Genomic DNA, 17,914 nt, shown 5'->3' with positions numbered 1-17,914 from the left:
AAATATATATACTTATATTTTATTTTTGTTCTTTGTTCTTTTATTTTAATTCCTACAAAATTTGTTTATATTAAAATTGATCTTATAATATAATATTGTGGAGTATTTATTTTAGTTTTTATGTGACTTCTATTGAGAGATTAAAATAAAATATTTTATTTATTATAAATACCAATTTTAATATATATATTTCCTCCACACATTAAAACAATAACAAAACAATACTTCTTCAAAGAAAACCAAAACAAAACAATGGGGACAAAAAACAGACATGAAATATTTGGTGATTGAAAAAAAGAGTACATAATATATAAGACTAAAAGCAAAAATATTATTATATTAGCATTACCAAATAGTACAAATTTAAAAAAGAAAAATATTTAGTGGCAATTTTTGGACTATTTGAACTACTAAATTTGAAGATTTTAAGGGGTAGTGATGGAGAGAAAGAGGAGTGATGGTATAATCCATTTAAAAACAATAAAAAAATAATAAAGGGACAGATAGAACTAAATGAAGGTGGAGGGTCTTTTTGATATTATTATGCATGAAAACTAAGCCTCATTGGTGAATCATTTCCATTACATCTCTCTCTCTCTCTCTCTCTTCTTCTTTTTTTCCACTTTCTATCTCCTCTTTGTGACTGCTTTTGCTTCATATTTTACCGACATGGCTCCAATCTAATGGGGTTTACTACTTCTGTTTCTGCAACTTAATCTCACATGTTGGTGCTCTTTCTTTCTTCTTCTTCTTTGAGTTGTTAGCTTGACTTTTGTGTTATTTTGAAATTTGTATTTTTTTTTTTTGAAAATAAAATGATGATTATTTTTTCTAAAGATTGGTTTTTTAGGTTCTGGTTTTGGTGTACTTTGGTTTCTGTAAGTGGGTTGTTATGTATTTTTGTAGGTATGTATGTTTGTGTTGTACTTTTCTGTTGGAATTGTTTGTTGAGTTGTATCTTTCTAGATTGTAATTCCCACCTTACTTTTGTCTCCTTCTACTTATCTTCACTTTTATGTCTTTGCTTTAAACTCTGCAGTTTTTATTTTTTTTATCTTAAACTTATTATTTTTAGTATTTTTTATTGATTATTGATTACTGATTATTTGTGGAAATTGAATTTCTGTTTTTGTATATTTTTCAATCCAGCTTCTGTTTCAAGACCTTTTATGCTGAAGACTGAATAAGATTCTGAGGTATAAGAACATACTATTTATGCTAATTTTTTCCCTTTTTTCTTCCTATGAAAGTTTGTTATTTTTTGCAAAACATGAATTTTTTTTCTTTCTTTTTTGTATATCTTTGATTATAGGAAGTTGAGGTTGTTTATTTTATTACACAAGCTAAAAGATTAAGTTTTGAAATCATATTTGGAGTATGGCTATGCAAAGTGTTTATCTGAAAGAGAATGAAGGAATTGCACACAATTTTGTGGGGCAATTATCATCTGCTAATTCAGGAGCAGCACCTTGGTGGAGTAGTTTTGGATCTCAATCCCTTTATGGAGAGTCTGGTGGTTGTGGACAAATCAAATCCTTTTCATTGGAGCCACCTATCTCTGTTAACCAATTTGGTGCAACTAAGCAATTGGGTAGAGGAGCTGAACATTTGTTGGGGAAAGAGCATACCAATCACTTTACCATCTTTCCAGGTATGTCATTTCATTGTGAATATATCTCTCTATTTCACTTGTATGATTTTTTGGTCATTTGTATTTACACCAAAATAGTAAAGTAATTGATATCATCTGTTTGTAAAGTAAATTTGTGACCGATGTAACACTAATACTTCAGATTGAAGATGATGTTCAACATGTGTGAGTGTCTTACATCGAGCCGACACAATAGAGACATATTGTTACATTGAATTTCATCCATTTTTCATATTATTATTGGTGTCAATGTGTCACTGTCATGTTTGGTGTCTATGCCTCTATAAGAGTTAGTGCTTCATAGGTTGTGACTATATTGGTGTGTTTTGATTCACTTACTTAAACTTATCTATATTGACATAAATACTTGTGATTTATGAGTATGCTTGAGAGAACTTTTGAAAACAGCATATGACATGTTCATAAGTTGTTTTTAACTTATTTTCATAAATTCGCTGATAATTTTTAAAAACCATTTATAGTTTATATGGAGACAATTTTGACTTTATTTTATGTTTTCTTATAAGAATAATTTACATATGAATAACAGCGTATAACAAAATTGATTCCTTTACACATATTTATTTATTTATTAAATAAATGATACAATTAGTCTGCTTCGGAAAATCTAGATGAAGGAAAGCTGCAGATTACAGTGTAGTTGTGAATAGTTTAGGACATTAAGGATAAATCAAATAATATTATTTTGGTAAAAATACATCTTTTAGTCTAGTTTCTGATTAGGTCCTTTAACTTTTTGTTTTTGATTTGGTCCTTTAAGTTATATTCAGTTTACACAATTAGTCTTTAAGTTATATTAAATTGTGTATGCTGTTCTTTAAGTTTGAATTTTTTTACCGAATTAATGTTATAAAATATTAAGATCTAATCGAAACATCGCATTGAGTTGACTTTCCAAACTACTGTGCAAGTGGAGGAAGTTAATGACATTGATTATGGGGATAGACTATTTATATTACAAAGTTTGATTAGTGTTTTTTGAAGGATTAGTATGAGAGACATATTATTACAACATTTTGTAGAGTTTCGAATAATCAGATGTTTTCAATTACACTAATCGTTATTGAAAGTGAGACAAAAGGCTAACGATATAAACAAAATATAACTTAAAGACCAAGTCGGAAGAGAATAAAAAAATATAAAAGACTTAAAGCGAGAATTGGTACCAACTTAAAGGATCATAGATGTATTTTTGCCTATTATTTTTTATTAAACTTTGGATGGTTAGAAACCAATTTTACAACATATCATGCTATGGTCAACTCTTAGATTAATTTTGCTTTCATGAACCAGAAGGGCCTATTTCTATTTTAATACATGATCTTGGTCGAGAGAAGAGAGACATAGAAATTATGGAACTTGTTATTTAGAATGATGATTAGTGAAATAGAAATAGGAGATTGAATATTTCTTAGCATGAGTTCTGAATCTAAAATTATTATGACACAAAGTCTAGTAGAATTGCTGGTTGTTTTTGAATTATCAGAGAAAATGTATTTTCTGTACAATGCACTTGCCATGCCAACTTGAAGCTAACCATTCAGATGTTTCTTCCTCAGATGATTTTAAAATGTCAGCTGATGCACAAAAGCCTCATACAACCATATCACTGCAGTCATCATTCCCTGATACTGCGACTCGTTACGAGCTAGGATTTACTCAGCCTATGGTAACACTTGTTCTCTAAAAAACTAACCACATTTTGATGTTTTAGTATTTTAGTTTTAGACATGTTTTACTTATGTTTCTTGGAATCTTTTTCCCTTGTAGATCTGTACAAAATATCCTTATGCAGATCAATTTTATGGACTCATCTCAACTTATGGACCTCAAATTCCGGTGCGCCTTTTACTTCGCTCGCAAGCTTCTTAATCCGTATAAACTATGTTATGCTTTCAACACGCTTTTTCCTATCAATTGATGATTTATAAATCTTTATTTATTCATGTATATTCATATGTAACAATGTAGGGGCGTGTAATGCTGCCACTTAACATGACATCTGATGATGGACCGATTTATGTAAATGCTAAGCAGTACCATGGAATCATTAGGCGTCGGCAGTCACGCGCCAAAGCGGTGCTTGGTCACAAATTGATTAAACGTCGTAAGGTATGATTCGATGTATAGTATTCCTAGATTCTTTGTGTTCGTTGAATTTTTTTTGGTCTTGAATTTTTTTTTGACCATGGAATCATTAGGCGTCGGCAGTCACGCGCCATCTAAGTAGAATAGGATGCATTTACTCATCAAACAAGGCTTTCTTGTGTTTTTTTTCTTCATTTGCAAGACTTGAACTCGAGACATTACTTATGAAGAGATTTGAAAGGAATAAAATTAGAGGATTATTATATAATAAAAATGATATGAAGTTATTTACAAACAGAAGTTCTTGTACTTTGATTAAGAAGGTAACTAAGAATAGTGTTAATAACAAACATCAAAATGTACTTTCTTTTGATGACTCAAAAGATCACTTTCTTTACTAATTACAAAATTTGATTAGTGAGATAGTTTTGCTTTTTTTAAGCTAACTGAGTTTTGTTTTGGCTTACAGCCCTACATGCATGAGTCACGCCATCTCCATGCAATGCGGCGACCAAGAGGATGCGGCGGTCGTTTCTTGAACACAAAGAAATCTGCAAATGGAGATGGTAAAAGTGGAAGTAAAGTGCATAAATTTGGTGGTCAACAATTGCAGTGCAGTGGTTCTCAGAGTTCTGAAGTCCTTGAATCTGATGTTGGAACTTTAAACTCTTCAAAAGAAACTAATGGTAGCAGTCCGAATATTTCCGGGTCAGAGGTGACAAGCTTGTATTCAAGGGGAAATTTTGATGGCTTTGCGGTCAATCACCTTGGATCTTCCGTCCACTCTCTGGCAGACATGATTGATGGTGGGCGTGGCGTTATCATGCCCACCAAATGGGTTACAGCAGCTGGCAACTGCTGTAACCTTAAAGCTTGATTCCAGAAAGAATCAAGTCAGGTTTGGTGCAATATTGCACCGAACCTTGTCCTTGATAAGACCAGATGATTATAGGATCGTCCTGACATCTGGTCTTAAGGCAATCCATCCTTGGCTCAATCTTTGGCAAATCATCCTTGGCTCAATCTTTGGCAATGCATCCTTGGCTCAATGTACCTATGGTAACTATCTTTGTCTTTCTGCACAGGACAATCTTGGTACGATTATCCCGATACAGAAGACATATGCACGAATATTTTACTAATCTTCAGTGTGGAAATAAAGGCACTGAAATCTAATTCAAGTTATGTTATGCGTGTTTTGAGTAATGTCTAAATGTGGTTTTTTATGATGTATTTCTGACTTTGGGGAGGAATGTATTATAGAACTTTGGTATGTGTATTTTGTTGGAAAAATAAATGTATTGGTGTGGATTTCTCCAATATAGCAATGTCAAATTTTATCATCTTTTTTGCATTTGGAAATTTGCAAGTGCAGCAAACAATTGCATGCCCACCATTTTGGTGGTTACTAGTTCAAAATACTCAGATGAATGGATATAAGACTAGTTTGGGGGTGGTTCATGGCCTTTTGTGAGAAGGGTTATTCATGGAAGCAAAATGCTAACAACCACCAACAAAATTTCATTCAATATTTTGGGATATCACAATTCATATTCTAGCCAACAACAGTATCTTTCCTATTTTAGAGTACTTGAAATTCGAAGACTAGATGTGGTGAAAGTGCAAAGATTTGACAAAAAAGTGAAGAAAAAAAAAAAGCTTACAGAGATACCGTAAATTAATAGTTTATGTGGACGGTCAGTGTAAAATTGTCCAAAACTATAATATTTTTAATGATATAATGATTGTAACATTAAATAAAATCATAATGACAACTTTAATAAAATCAATGTGACAAATTTTTAATACTTAGTTTAGTTGGGTATAATATTCTTTAATAAAGTCAAGTAACTGTTTTTCAATTAATTTTTTTTTCCTTCACGAGTAAATAATAAATCTCCTAAAATTACTTATCTCATAAACTTTGAGACAAAATAAATTTGGAGGATATTTTTTATTGAATAAAGAGAGAGTAACTAACAAGAATTGGAGTTTGAAAGCAAACCTTATCCTTGTGTTGTGTGAAATGCAAAGCCCAAATGGATACAGTTATATTGTTGTATCTCCAATTCACTTCTCAACTCTGAAACTTTGAAAAACTAAATGGCTTCTGCAACATCTTCTATTTCCTCATCTATCTACAACAATAGAATCTACAACCTCTCATTCACCCATTCTTCCATTTCACTCACCACCACCAACTTCCCTCAAAGACCCATTTCCCATAAACCCTTCAATCTCAACCTCAACTCTCAAAGTTTCAATCTTTGCCCTATCCCACTTCAAATTCTTCACCCCCCGTTCGCTTCCTTAGATGAATTCCAAGTTTCTCAACAAGAGAACTCAGAATCAGAACCACAAACAGAAACATTTGAAAAACCACAGCAAGAAGAAGAGCAGAAAGTAACAATCTCAGACGATGCTGGGAGACTCTATGTTGGAAACTTGCCATTTTCAATTACTTCTTCTCAGTTGGCTGAGATCTTTGCAGAAGCTGGTACTGTCGTGTCTGTTGAGGTTTTTTTCTTTTCTTTTATTTTACATAATTTGTTTGTTATTGTTTTTTTTTATATAAAAAAAAACTTCTTTATCTGTTTGATTGGAAAATTAAAAAAAAAAAAAGTGGATTTTATTGTAATATGTAATACTCGTTTCTTTGTGTTTTGTTTGATTGAATTATATAGATTGTGTATGATCGAGTCACTGACAGGAGCAGAGGATTTGCATTTGTTACAATGAAGAGTGTTGAAGAAGCTAAAGAAGCAATTCGAATGTTTGATGGTTCTGTAAGTTTTTTACTTTTTTTTAAAACAAATATTAGTATATTAGTTATTATGTCAGTATTTTCTCTTTCACATCGGGTTTAAATTCTAGTCCTTAGGTGGTACTAGTTTGATTGATACATTTATGATGCATTCTTTCTATTATTCTTTTTTTTTTATGGTAGGAAACCAAGGACTACCATAATTGTTACTCATGGTCTTCTCACCCTACTCAATTAGTAGTGCTAGTCTAAGAATCAATGTACTTAAGCGTCAAGTACATGGTTCAAATTAATCAAATCCCACGAAATGCAAAAACTCACATGGGGTGACAAGATAATGAGTAACGTATGGCAGGCCAACTTTGTGGTCAAGTTTGAACTTAGTGGAGAGACACTGGCTCCATAGATTATTCCCACAAGCATCAGTCATTTGGTTTGGTTACGGGACTAATCTCTGCTTCGGTTGCAAATTAAAGCTCTTCGCCTATAGTTTGTTGTGTGTCTATTCCTGAGTTATCAATGGATTGTAAATAATCCTTTCCTTAAGAGTTATGAGATTAAAAGAAAAATCCAGGTTGCACAGGGGGTGTTCTTTTATTTGCTTCTGTTTATTCTTAAAATTTATAGAACACAAGTTCTTACTAGTGTAACTTGGCAAAAAAATGTTGGTTATAAAAGTAGTTGGGGTCCAATTTCAGTTTGCAATGCCTATGATAATTTTGGATGATGAAGTACTAATCCAGAAAATAATATATCTTTTAATTATTTTCTTTTTTTGTTGGTCCTGTGATCTAGGAGATATATCTTATAAAAAGCTATACTCTAATCAAAGCATTGATTATAGCTGAACTTTATAATCTTAATAATCAATTTATCATGACAATTTATAGTTGGTTTTATGAAAAGTTCAACGTTAATGTGATTGATTGTAATGATTTGCAGCAAATTGGTGGTAGGAGTGCTAAGGTAAACTTTCCAGAAGTGCCCAAAGGAGGTGAAAGGTTGGTAATGGGGAAAAAAGTAAGGAGCGCCTACAAAGGCTTTGTTGATAGTCCTCACAAGATTTATGCTGGAAACCTTGGCTGGGGACTGAACTCTCAGGAACTTAGAGATGCCTTTGCTGAACAGCCAGGCTTATTGGGTGCCAAGGTCATTTATGAGAGGGACAATGGAAGATCTCGAGGTTTTGGATTCGTCACTTTTGAAACTGCCGAGAATTTAGAGGCTGCTTTGAACGCAATGAATGGCGTGGTAAGAACAATTTTGACAGATTTGTTTTGCCATTTCAAGTTATGCTTGTGATATCTCAATCTAACTATATAGCCACATTTCTTGCAAATGTAATGCAATGTTTTCAGGAAGTTCAAGGCCGGCCCTTGCGATTGAATTTGGCTTCAGAGAGGACAACCTCATCTCCTCCTCCGGTAGTTGAGGAAAATACAAAAAGCAATGTTGATAGCTCAGAATTGGTGTCTAGTGCCAGCACTTGAGGAAATATGATTGATCAAAGTTTTGCCCGCAAAATATACATCATTTAGCTTTTCGCCCAATTAATATTTTCTGTCGAACTAGTTAGACTGGTATACACTAACTAGATTTTCAGGCAGTTGTGAGATGTATCTATAAGGGGTCGATGTCATTATATGGTTTGTAATTGTGAAGAACAAGCTCCAGAGTTTGATGGGATAATATAACTTATTCAATAGAAGATTTATTGAAATGATAACCTTCACTTGAGGGTATAAAATAGTGTTGAAAACTTGAAATATATGTAAAGTGAATGTTATGAGCATAATCTCAAAGGGAGGGTTCATCAATGCAAAAGCCTCACTTATTAGCTGAGACTCCCCAATTTAAAACTCATAAGAGGGAACTTACTTTAGCACCACAAATCCATTTGGACATCACAGCTTACTTCCATTTCATGCAAAAGTAGCTTATCAAGTCATTATTTTGTAGTGAATAGTTTGCATTAAATTTTGACATCGCCCACTTTTATAATTGATCCAAGTTAGCCAAATGATGGCAACATTTTTCGAGTAAACTTTGATATGGAGAATTTCTTTTTACTGAAAAAAGGAGTAAGAAAAGGAGGTGAAAATCAAATCACCACAATAGATCAATGTCTATGAATATTCATTATCATCAACAAATGGGTTCTACAACACACTGCGATAATTGAACAACATTTTCAAACAAAGAACGATCTTAGACAAAAAGTAACATAGGCATTAAAATTACACTGGGCTAGAACTCATGCAGATTAATTCAAAAAAATGAAGGAAAAAAAGGTACAATTTTCCAAGGCATGGCATGGTATGCAAAATCGTAACTGCCTATGGAACCTTTTGGCTTCTTTAGTATCATGTAGTTTTTTAAATTATATGTTAATACAACAATCTATCACTCACATACTCGCCAGACTGCCAAAAACCACTTCTTGATATATCGCAGTACAAACAATTTCAGTTTCACTTCAAGGACACTGCTAAGCTCTGCCAAGAAAATGGGGAACGAAGCAACTGAACAGCTTTGAATAAATGCAAAGAGTAGAGCCAAGTCATCAACATGTCTGTAATCTGTTTATGAAGAATTATTGCCAGCTAGAAGAGAATCAGCTGCAGAATCCAAGTCATGCGGGAAAAACACCCTGCAAAGTGAATATTTTCCTTGGAGTTTCAGAATATATAATAAATAACCAACACATAAGATGGGATTGAGTATTCCTATTTATCGTTTTTATTAACCGGGTTTACCTTTCTATTTTCCCAACAAAAAAATAGGGTTTCTACAAGTGATCACTTCCATCAGTAATGGACAACTCAAGAGACAAGCTATGTTACCTGCAAGTGTTGTTGTACAATGTTCTACTTAGGTTACCCATGTCATTGATTCCTTTACAGCCAGCAACCACCTCAAGAACTTGCCTGGAATATTACAGTCAATCAGAAATATTTCTAGGATAGTCTTTTAGAAGAAAATGGAAGCATAAGATTAACAATCGTATCCAGGCTTTAAATTTGTGCAAACTTGAATACTCCTGACTACATTAATATCAAATAAGAAGATATTTCTTGAAGCAATAGTACCAAATTGATAAGCAAAAGTGCAAAACCACCCCAATTACCTAACTAAACAAGGTTCATTGCGGCCTTTGACAATGTTCTCTTGATCATACTTCTCTTTCTTCTTAGAAGGCCATTTAGAGTTAACAAAACCAACTCCGGCATGAGTATTCTTGATTTCACAGTATGGCGAGTCTGTCTCAATCATCATTCTCTCAACAGGAATACCCTTGACAACATCAAGGTTCTCAGTTGTCTTCAGAGAGCACCCATTTATACCTGCCAGAGTACCAAACAATGTATATCATTCATGGGATTTAAATGGAATGTTAGTATTCAATCATGATAATCCGATAATCAGAAGTAAAAAATTATGCAAGTCAACTAACAAGGGAATAGATATTCAAAAGCACCTAGATCCTCAAATACACAGTTAGTCCATGCATACGAACACACCATTCATATGTCTATCTTTTGATATTAAAACACCAAAAACAACTATGAACTCAAAGCTTTCCTAAAGTATGTACATCTTTTTATCTCAAGGAGCTTGCAATTAGCACAATAAAAGTTCACTTTGTGGTTATATTTTCTAGAAGGCAAAGCCTAAAATTAGACATACCAGGGTGCCTTAAACGAGGTTAGAAAATATAGTAATGCTTGAAAAGATGGATTTACCAATGTACATTTTATCAAAAGAGAGAAGCTTAGTGCAATCATCCATACTACCAGTAAATGAATGGGTGACTCCAGCAGAGAACCTGTTATAAAAGTAGAAACAATTAGTCCATTTCACATCCCAAAGTGGTAATGCCATCAATAACAAGCAATAAAACAAATGCAATCTTATGTTAATATTTATGGGTGTGTCTATCAGACATGAGGAGAAATGAGATCCCAATGATCTCAAGGCTATTTATTTCTTATTTGCAAGTAATTTTGTATTTTATGCGCCGACAAGGCCTCAAGGTAATTTTTGTAACCCTTCAAAGGATGGGTTAAGAGTTTGAAAAGAATCACAAGTATCTTCAAACAAACCTACCCAGTGCAACTTGTTCCAAAGGATGTTGAACATTTTATATCATTTTTACCTCAATCCCCAAACTTGAAAGCGTAAACAGCATAGTTAAGGTTGGCAACAATACTTTCTAACCCTTATGATTAAGTTCATTTCTCGAAATTAATAAAATGATAGGCTAAAAAAGAGGCACATCAAACAATATTATTTGAATATTTACGATTTCAAAATTGTGAGATCCAGCAATCACACACCTGTCCTTATTTTTCTCAACTAATTCACAGAAATCTGCAGCTGCTGCTCGCATGTGCAAAAACATAGGCAATTTTGTGATGTATGCCAATTCAAACTGCTTCTCAAAATACCTAGCATTCACAAAAAAAGAAGATAATTCATTAATAATTTGATTTTAATATATTATAAAATCAAAAAACAGGAAGTGAGGGGGAAAAATTACTAAAGTGACATATAGCAATAGATAAACTGTGCATACTTCTTTTGAATCTCCGCTGGGCAAAAATGAAGCCGGTCATAGTCTAATCCACATTCTCCAACCGCAACCACCTTCCATATGAAAAAGAGAAAGAAGAATGCAAAGTTATTAATAAATGCTTACTTGGACAGTAGTTTCAGACCTAGAGAAAAAGTTCTGGAACTATATGAATAACAACATACATGGTGACATGTTTAGAAGTGAATAATACAATTAAGAATTCAAGATTCAGAACTAGGTGGATCAGACATGCACAGCTAGTTAAAATTATGATATGTTTAGTAATTGTCTTGCTTGTTAGAGTTTAAGCACAATGTTGTCAAACAGCAGTTATAACAAAGTGGAATTTGAACAAATAGTTATTTTTCCGCAGTATGTTATTTAATACAAAGTGTAAAATAGCGGCTATAGCGATGCTATGACATTGTAATCAAATAGAATTTGAAAAATCACTATTTGTCATGATCAGCGATTGACAAAATGGTTTAACCATACCTTCCCTTTCTGAATTCCCTCTTGAGCCAATGACAAAAGATCCTGAAAATGCTGTTCTGGATCTCCACTCTCCTCAAATTCCTAAATCAAAACACCAAGTCACATTTACAAACTCTTCGATGAAAAAAAGAAAAACTGCAGTTAAAAAACAAAAGGAGAAAAAAGGAGATCAACCTTGCAACGTGTTGGATGCACACCAACAGTGCAGAAAAGTCTTCCTATGATCAATCAATAAAACTTCAAGTTATCATCAAAATCAGTGGAAACTAGAAAGCCATAAATGGGTAAAAGAGTAAACATTAATTTTGGTGCTCAAATGTGCGAGGCATTGTCCCAATAATCATTGAATGTGTCAAAATGACAAACCATCTGTTTCAGCAATTGCAAGAGCTTCCCTTGATTCTTCAAGTGATCCACCAGTTACCTACATACAACACAAAGAGAACACGCAATTAATCATCTATGCCTGAATAAACTTAATGAATGAATGATTAAATCAGACATGAAAAGTGATAAAGGTATTTAATACAATGATTCGGTGAACGCCAGCAGCCCAAGCCCTGTTCAAAACAGTTGGTATATCTGCGACGTGACATTGCTTTCCATTGTAGATTCCCTTAAACATTCCATCTGCACTGATTTTGAATATTAGAGAGAGATAATTGTTATTTTTATTGAAACACAAACAAAGTGTTTGATAAAATGCCTGACCTGTGAAGTTAACAGCTATATCTGCATATGTTGAAATTATGAGTTAATAACAGAGAATCAAGCTTAATATTGTGAATTTAATGTGTCTTGTTACTTTTATATAGCTTACCTATCATCCGAAGAGCTGCCATGTCTGCTTCGTTGCCTTGCCACACCTCAATACAGAGAAGAAGTGAATAATGCACGACTTAAGATATGCTAAACTTTCGAGATATTGCTACCAGCACCCTACCTATTTTACTAACCACACCCCTGTTCAGAACACTACAAAAACAAGACATCAAAAGATATACATTTCATATATCAATGTTACTTTCTCATCTTACCATCATCATTACGAGTTATTATTAATTGTGGGTGAAAAATATTTTTGTACTATTTTACATTATTTTCAAAAAAATAATAAAATAATAAGAGAATACAGATTCTTTTAGATTATTTGACATCTATAAATAATTTTCTATGTCTCCAAAATGTCTCAACTAGATATATAAAGGGAAAATTACATCACTTCTTTTAATTTAATTTAAAGTTCATCTCATTTATTTTTTTATATTAAATTAGTTTTTTACATTAAAAATATTGAATAAATTTGTGTAAATTAACATTTAACGGTATATTATAAAAATGGTTTACTCATAAAAAGTTTATATAAAATGTTACGTTGGCATATCAATTAGATTTTCATTGACAAAGATAACGTTACAATCTTTCATAAAAAACAAGATCACAATTAGATAAATTATTAACGTGACACGAAAAAAAAAAAGATAAAATCTTTGTTTGAAACTTTGAAATAATTTTTTATTTAATAAAAACTTTGAATTAATTTAAAGAATCCCAAATCACATTACAAAATTACAACACATTTATTTTGACCTCGAGCCACATGTCTAGTGTATTGTTTGCTTTAAATCTTGTACACAAAGTCTCATAGTTTTTTCCTTACCAAAAAACGCATATGTAAATTGAAGATTTAGAGTTATATGTTATTTATAATAAATTACTTTTTAGTCTTGGAACACAACATCAAAATTGTATATCACCCTTCAAATCTTACAAATCACTGCATCATACTCAACAGAGTGACAAATAATGATAAACAAACTGGTACATTATTCTTTCAGTATTGACTTGAGATGTTATAACTCTTCATAACACCGTCTACTTGGTGGATAATGAAATGCCTTCGATTTATAAATACTCCCTCCCGTGTTGTTATAAGAAGAAAAAAATTAGTCAAATGCAATTACTTTTTTTTTATTTTAATGTATAACACAAATTAAATTTACTAAATTATTTTTTTTTTATTGTCAACATTTAACTATCAACATTAAATATTTTGAATAAAATAAGTGATGTATTAAAAATAATAACATTAAATAAGTCAAAAGTAATTAATTTTATTTTATAATAATGATCAAAATTTAAGACTATTTTTGCTTACAATAGTGATTAGAATCAATATTGCATTACATAGTTTTATAAATCTAGATATCTCTTGAAAAATATTCTCTCAATATTTTTTTTTGTATGTGTATTCTCTCTATTCTATTATAGGTGATATATTTGTAAAGAGAAAATATTTTAAAACGATTTATTTTGAAGTATCCAATGTAATTTACTAGTTTTTTCTTTTAAAAAATCCAACTAATATATGTGCATTACTATAAGATAATTATCTTTCACTTTGTATTATGATAATAATAAACTTATCAATATTAAATAAATTTTATTCACTAAAAATGTTGTTCTTTTTCATTCATTTTTAATTGTATTGAATCACATAGATAAAGTGAGTGTCTCTTAAATTTTCACTACTTAAATTAATATCTATTATTTTTATTACAAAGAATGTTAGTAACTAAATATACGTTAGTTTTTCGAATTTGAGCACAGTGTATCAGACCATTGATTAATTAAGTAGACTGAAAATATTTACCCAACTCACCCAAACTTCTTTTTTTCTTTCAGGTTTCTGTTCTGAACATTAATTTTGCCGACTTCTTTACGTTTTTTTTTAAATAGACGTTAATGAAATATAAAAATTGATTTACAAAATAATTTTGGTAGGTAATTAATTAGAAAATTCTAAGACTTATTTTTCAGAGTACTTTAATTGCGCTTTGAAAATTAGTTTTCAGAACTCAATTACGGTTTTGAAACTAGAGGTATTTTTTGCCAAGTGTAGTTTACGTACGTCTAATGGTATGATCTGTTGACTTAATCGCATATTTGTGAAACAAATCAGTTGCTAACTCCATTCTAATAATATATCCCTTTTCAATCACACTTTATTTTTAATTAATTAAAAATTAAATAAAAAGATAAAAAGAACTTTGAGAACTCCCATATTACAACAAATTAACAGGTCTCATTTAGAAATAATTGAAAGACGAAAGTTGTTTAATTAACCATACGTCCTAATTGAGGTCCCGTCAGTTGATTCTAGAAACCAAGACAAGTCTACATCAAGTGACCAAAACTATATATAATAAAACAATATACAATACATAAAAGATCGAAAGACATTTTCTCATAATTAACCAATTATTTAAAATGTGTTAATTACTAGTTACAAATTAGTGGCAGAATTGATGAAATATTATTTAAAAACAATAGGGAGAATAATAACCAAAGCAATAATGAGGAGGAGTAACATGGCAAAAAAGGTGCATTTACGGGTATTCTTTTGATGGGTGTTAGCAACATGAAATTGTTGAACCCCACTGGTAACATAAGAATTAGCTCTCATCATTTGGCTCTCAATGTCATTCAAATCTTCACCTTGTGCTTCAACCAAAACAGCCATGTCCAAAAACACTTGGTGCAACTCTTTTAGATTTCTCTCAATCTCTTTCACTGCACCATGCCTCTCCTCAATCTCTTGGATTGTCTCCATTACTGTTGCTCTACCTTGCTCTTCGATTGCCTTTTTTAAGAATGTTTCGCTCTCACCTGGATCCACCATGCATCATACATTATAACTCAATCATTATTTCTTTTTATCGCCTACAACATTTCACATATTCTAAAATCAACTAAGAGGTAGATCGTAAACGAGTGAGCCATATTGAATACTTAAAGTTTGAGTTTGGTTTAGGATGTAAGTTTAGCTCATTTATTTAAACGAGTTCCAACTGAAAGTTTGGGCTTAACTTTCTTTTTTTTTATAAACTTGTTAGTGAAGTCGAAGATTGATGGATAAATTCTTTATATTTTTTTTAATTTGTAATTATGCACATTTTTCTAATCTTGAGTACAAGAAGAAAAAAAATTAAAATTTTATTGTGAGCTTAGCTCAATCTCTAGGATTGTCTCCGTTATTTTTTAATTTTAGTATATATAAAATAAGCATATATTAAAAATTTCCATTAATTAATACAAAATATTTCATGTACATCAAATGTTTTCTATTCCTGATTAATCACAAGAAAAGTTGTAGTTAATTAAGTTGAATAAATAGTTAATTTAAATCACATTTTAAAATAGTATTTAATTATACAATTGAATTAACTATAATTTTAAAAAGAAAATTAGACGTATGAATAAATATCATTACTGTAATTAATAATAAAAAATTAAGAAAAACAAAATATATTATTGAATGAGTTAAATAAGTTTTTGTTCTTTATAAATATATCATATTATATTTTTAATCTTTTAAATTTCTTTTTTAAACAATGTTACTTAAATATTTTCTATCAACAATTTTAATTTATACTTTTAATTCAACTAATGTATACCATTTAAATTTTTTAATATATGTTTCAAACATTATAAAAATATTTTTTATAAAAATTTAAATTTTTTAAATAAAAAGTAAATTAAATATAAAATTTGAAGTCTTAAAAAATTATATTTAATTTAGTATCATTAAAATATTATAAATTTTAGTAGAAAAAAATCTTATAATATTTAAAATTTACAATACATAAAATAATTGAATGAATGAATGAATACCAGTAGAGATGAGGAGGTCAACAGTTTTATCAGTAGGGTTCTCTCCGGTGACAGTAAAATATCTCCGTTTCACGGTTTGTCTATACTCCAACGATATTTCTTCTCTAAGTTCATTAAAACTTTCCATCGACTCTTTCAATTTTTTCCTCAACCCACTCACCACACCCGACCGGGTTCTATCAGAAGACGAACCCGGTCCACAATCCTTTAAACCCCGGCTTGCTTCATTAGACCGCTCAAGTGACTCCAAACTACCCTTCACGAATTTCGCTTTCTTTAGAGAGAGACTAACGTCAGAATCCATTCTACAACGAAGCTCTTTCACTTCCTTTGCGCTGTGAAGCCTTTTGCTTTTTTCGTGCGACTTTCGGAGCCTTACGTGGAGCTTTTCTAATTCGTTCAATTCTTCTTTCACCGCTTCAATTTCTTCGAAGAATTTTTCTAGGCTTATCGCCGTGCCGGTGGAGTTCTCAGCCATCTGGATGACGTGGCGGTGGTTGTTGTCAGCGGATAGCAAATCGTTCATTTTTTTTTTTATTTTCTATCTTCCGTTTGCGTTTTGAGTATTTGATTCGACTATGCAATGAAGTTGAATTTGTTAGGGGGCTCTTGCTTTTTATAGGCTGTGTTTCTACTGATTTTTCGTTCTTAAGTTGCAGGTACTTTTTTAAAACAACGATAAAATAAATTCTTTTTTGTGTATTTAATAAACTTTATATTAATTTAAAGGATGAGATAATTAAAATTTTAAAACGTGTTCAAATTTCGGGGATAAGGTACTTTTAATAAATTGTACGTCCAGAATGCAGATAATTATGAACTCATGTGTCTTAAATATATTACCAAATTCTATACACTTTTTTTATGTAACCAATTCATAACTAATCAAATATTCACATCACTTTAAAAATAGTTATTAATAAAGTTTTTTTTTTTGAATTAATAATCTAAGAGTTTTACATATTTAGTTTTTCATCAAACTAAATTTTATTTTCAAATACATAATATAAAAGTCATTTAATTAAATTTCAAATTAATATGCAAACTTATATTCAACCAACTAACGAATAATTTCTTGATACTATCTTGATTTAATTTGTTATTTTTTAAAAGTAATCAACAATACATAATTTTTCTGCTGAGATAATATGTAATTTTAAAAATAATAAATATTTAATAATTTTATATTGAGGTATTACAAATAAAATATATTCATTTTGAACTTAAATATATTGATTTGCAGTAATTTTTGAACTTATTGTTATAATGATTTTAAGAGAAATATATGGTTTCATGGTTTTCACCGAATGTGATTTTTTTTCATTTATTTAATTTATATGATTATTTTTATCTAGTACTTTATGTTTTCTTCAACTTAATTATTTAATTTAGTTTAACCACATGACAAAAATAAAGATTATCTTCTTACATTTTTATATTTTTATAATAAATTTTTAAATTTGCTCTGATTTATAAATACATTACTAAGAACATATGTTTTAGATATTTTTTATATGTGATTTTTAAGTATTATTATCATTATTAATATACAATTTTAAATGTCTGTTATAAATTATTAAAATAATAAAATTAAAAATTAAATAAATTTGTAAGATTTAGTTCAACTAATAAATGTTAGTATTAT

The 17,914-nt window shown here is 30.6% G+C and overlaps 4 protein-coding genes across 5 annotated transcripts; 2 read left to right on the top strand and 2 right to left on the bottom strand.

Moving 5' to 3' along the window:
* Nucleotides 1-581: 581 nt before the first annotated feature.
* On the top strand, nucleotides 582-5,114 carry LOC101506076 (nuclear transcription factor Y subunit A-10-like). Of its 2 annotated transcripts, none has more exons than XM_004494202.4 (7): nucleotides 582-724; nucleotides 1,150-1,196; nucleotides 1,313-1,651; nucleotides 3,232-3,341; nucleotides 3,443-3,511; nucleotides 3,644-3,784; nucleotides 4,230-5,114. In XM_004494202.4, exons 3-7 carry the CDS (start codon nucleotides 1,378-1,380, stop codon nucleotides 4,635-4,637), a joined length of 1,002 nt encoding a protein of 333 aa, XP_004494259.1. In that variant the 5' UTR covers nucleotides 582-724; nucleotides 1,150-1,196; nucleotides 1,313-1,377; the 3' UTR covers nucleotides 4,638-5,114. The 2 variants fall into 2 exon arrangements, with proteins under 2 accessions (XP_004494259.1, XP_027188900.1); XM_027333099.2 differs by lacking the exon at nucleotides 582-724 and adding an exon at nucleotides 884-906.
* A 213-nt stretch (nucleotides 5,115-5,327) lies between these two features.
* Nucleotides 5,328-8,271, top strand: LOC101505756 (33 kDa ribonucleoprotein, chloroplastic). Its single transcript, XM_004494201.4, has 4 exons — nucleotides 5,328-6,277; nucleotides 6,445-6,546; nucleotides 7,467-7,775; nucleotides 7,883-8,271. Exons 1-4 carry the CDS (start codon nucleotides 5,864-5,866, stop codon nucleotides 8,012-8,014), a joined length of 957 nt encoding a protein of 318 aa, XP_004494258.1. The 5' UTR covers nucleotides 5,328-5,863; the 3' UTR covers nucleotides 8,015-8,271.
* Nucleotides 8,272-8,630: 359 nt separating this feature from the next.
* On the bottom strand, nucleotides 8,631-12,557 carry LOC101505421 (uncharacterized). Its single transcript, XM_004494200.4, has 12 exons — nucleotides 12,416-12,557; nucleotides 12,307-12,327; nucleotides 12,125-12,225; nucleotides 11,962-12,019; nucleotides 11,770-11,813; nucleotides 11,596-11,676; nucleotides 11,101-11,171; nucleotides 10,862-10,972; nucleotides 10,268-10,350; nucleotides 9,652-9,868; nucleotides 9,368-9,451; nucleotides 8,631-9,174 (listed from the first exon to the last, which is right to left on the bottom strand). Exons 1-12 carry the CDS (start codon nucleotides 12,435-12,437, stop codon nucleotides 9,108-9,110), a joined length of 960 nt encoding a protein of 319 aa, XP_004494257.1. The 5' UTR covers nucleotides 12,438-12,557; the 3' UTR covers nucleotides 8,631-9,107.
* A 2,216-nt stretch (nucleotides 12,558-14,773) lies between these two features.
* Nucleotides 14,774-16,936, bottom strand: LOC101505099 (syntaxin-121-like). Its single transcript, XM_004494199.4, has 2 exons — nucleotides 16,270-16,936; nucleotides 14,774-15,264 (listed from the first exon to the last, which is right to left on the bottom strand). The coding sequence occupies exons 1-2, from the start codon at nucleotides 16,793-16,795 to the stop codon at nucleotides 14,912-14,914; spliced, it is 879 nt and encodes a 292-aa protein (XP_004494256.1). The 5' UTR covers nucleotides 16,796-16,936; the 3' UTR covers nucleotides 14,774-14,911.
* Between the last annotated feature and the right edge of the window lie 978 nt (nucleotides 16,937-17,914).

The sequence above is a fragment of the Cicer arietinum genome, chromosome 3 (genome assembly GCF_000331145.2).
Source record: "Cicer arietinum cultivar CDC Frontier isolate Library 1 chromosome 3, Cicar.CDCFrontier_v2.0, whole genome shotgun sequence".
Taxonomy (NCBI): domain Eukaryota; kingdom Viridiplantae; phylum Streptophyta; class Magnoliopsida; order Fabales; family Fabaceae; genus Cicer; species Cicer arietinum.
Note: the sequence above shows the minus strand (reverse complement) of the source record. Positions and strands in the feature narration are given on the sequence as shown.

Bases quoted from the DNA above. Each gene is read 5' to 3' on its own strand.
- LOC101506076 (XM_004494202.4), top strand. From the start codon at position 1,378: ATGGCTATGCAAAGTGTTTATCTGAAAGAGAATGAAGGAATTGCACAC. The intron at 1,652-3,231 runs GTATGTCATTTC...TTTCTTCCTCAG, and splicing joins TCACTTTACCATCTTTCCAG to ATGATTTTAAAATGTCAGCT. The intron at 3,785-4,229 runs GTATGATTCGAT...TTTGGCTTACAG, and splicing joins AATTGATTAAACGTCGTAAG to CCCTACATGCATGAGTCACG.
- LOC101505756 (XM_004494201.4), top strand. From the start codon at position 5,864: ATGGCTTCTGCAACATCTTCTATTTCCTCATCTATCTACAACAATAGA. The intron at 6,547-7,466 runs GTAAGTTTTTTA...AATGATTTGCAG, and splicing joins TTCGAATGTTTGATGGTTCT to CAAATTGGTGGTAGGAGTGC. The intron at 7,776-7,882 runs GTAAGAACAATT...CAATGTTTTCAG, and splicing joins TGAACGCAATGAATGGCGTG to GAAGTTCAAGGCCGGCCCTT.
- LOC101505421 (XM_004494200.4), bottom strand. From the start codon at position 12,437: ATGGCAGCTCTTCGGATGATAG. The intron at 11,677-11,769 runs GTTGATCTCCTT...GTTTTGATTTAG, and splicing joins TGCATCCAACACGTTGCAAG to GAATTTGAGGAGAGTGGAGA. The intron at 9,175-9,367 runs GTAACATAGCTT...TTCACTTTGCAG, and splicing joins TTGTACAACAACACTTGCAG to GGTGTTTTTCCCGCATGACT.
- LOC101505099 (XM_004494199.4), bottom strand. From the start codon at position 16,795: ATGAACGATTTGCTATCCGCTGACAACAACCACCGCCACGTCATCCAG. The intron at 15,265-16,269 runs GTATTCATTCAT...TGGTGGATCCAG, and splicing joins TGACCTCCTCATCTCTACTG to GTGAGAGCGAAACATTCTTA.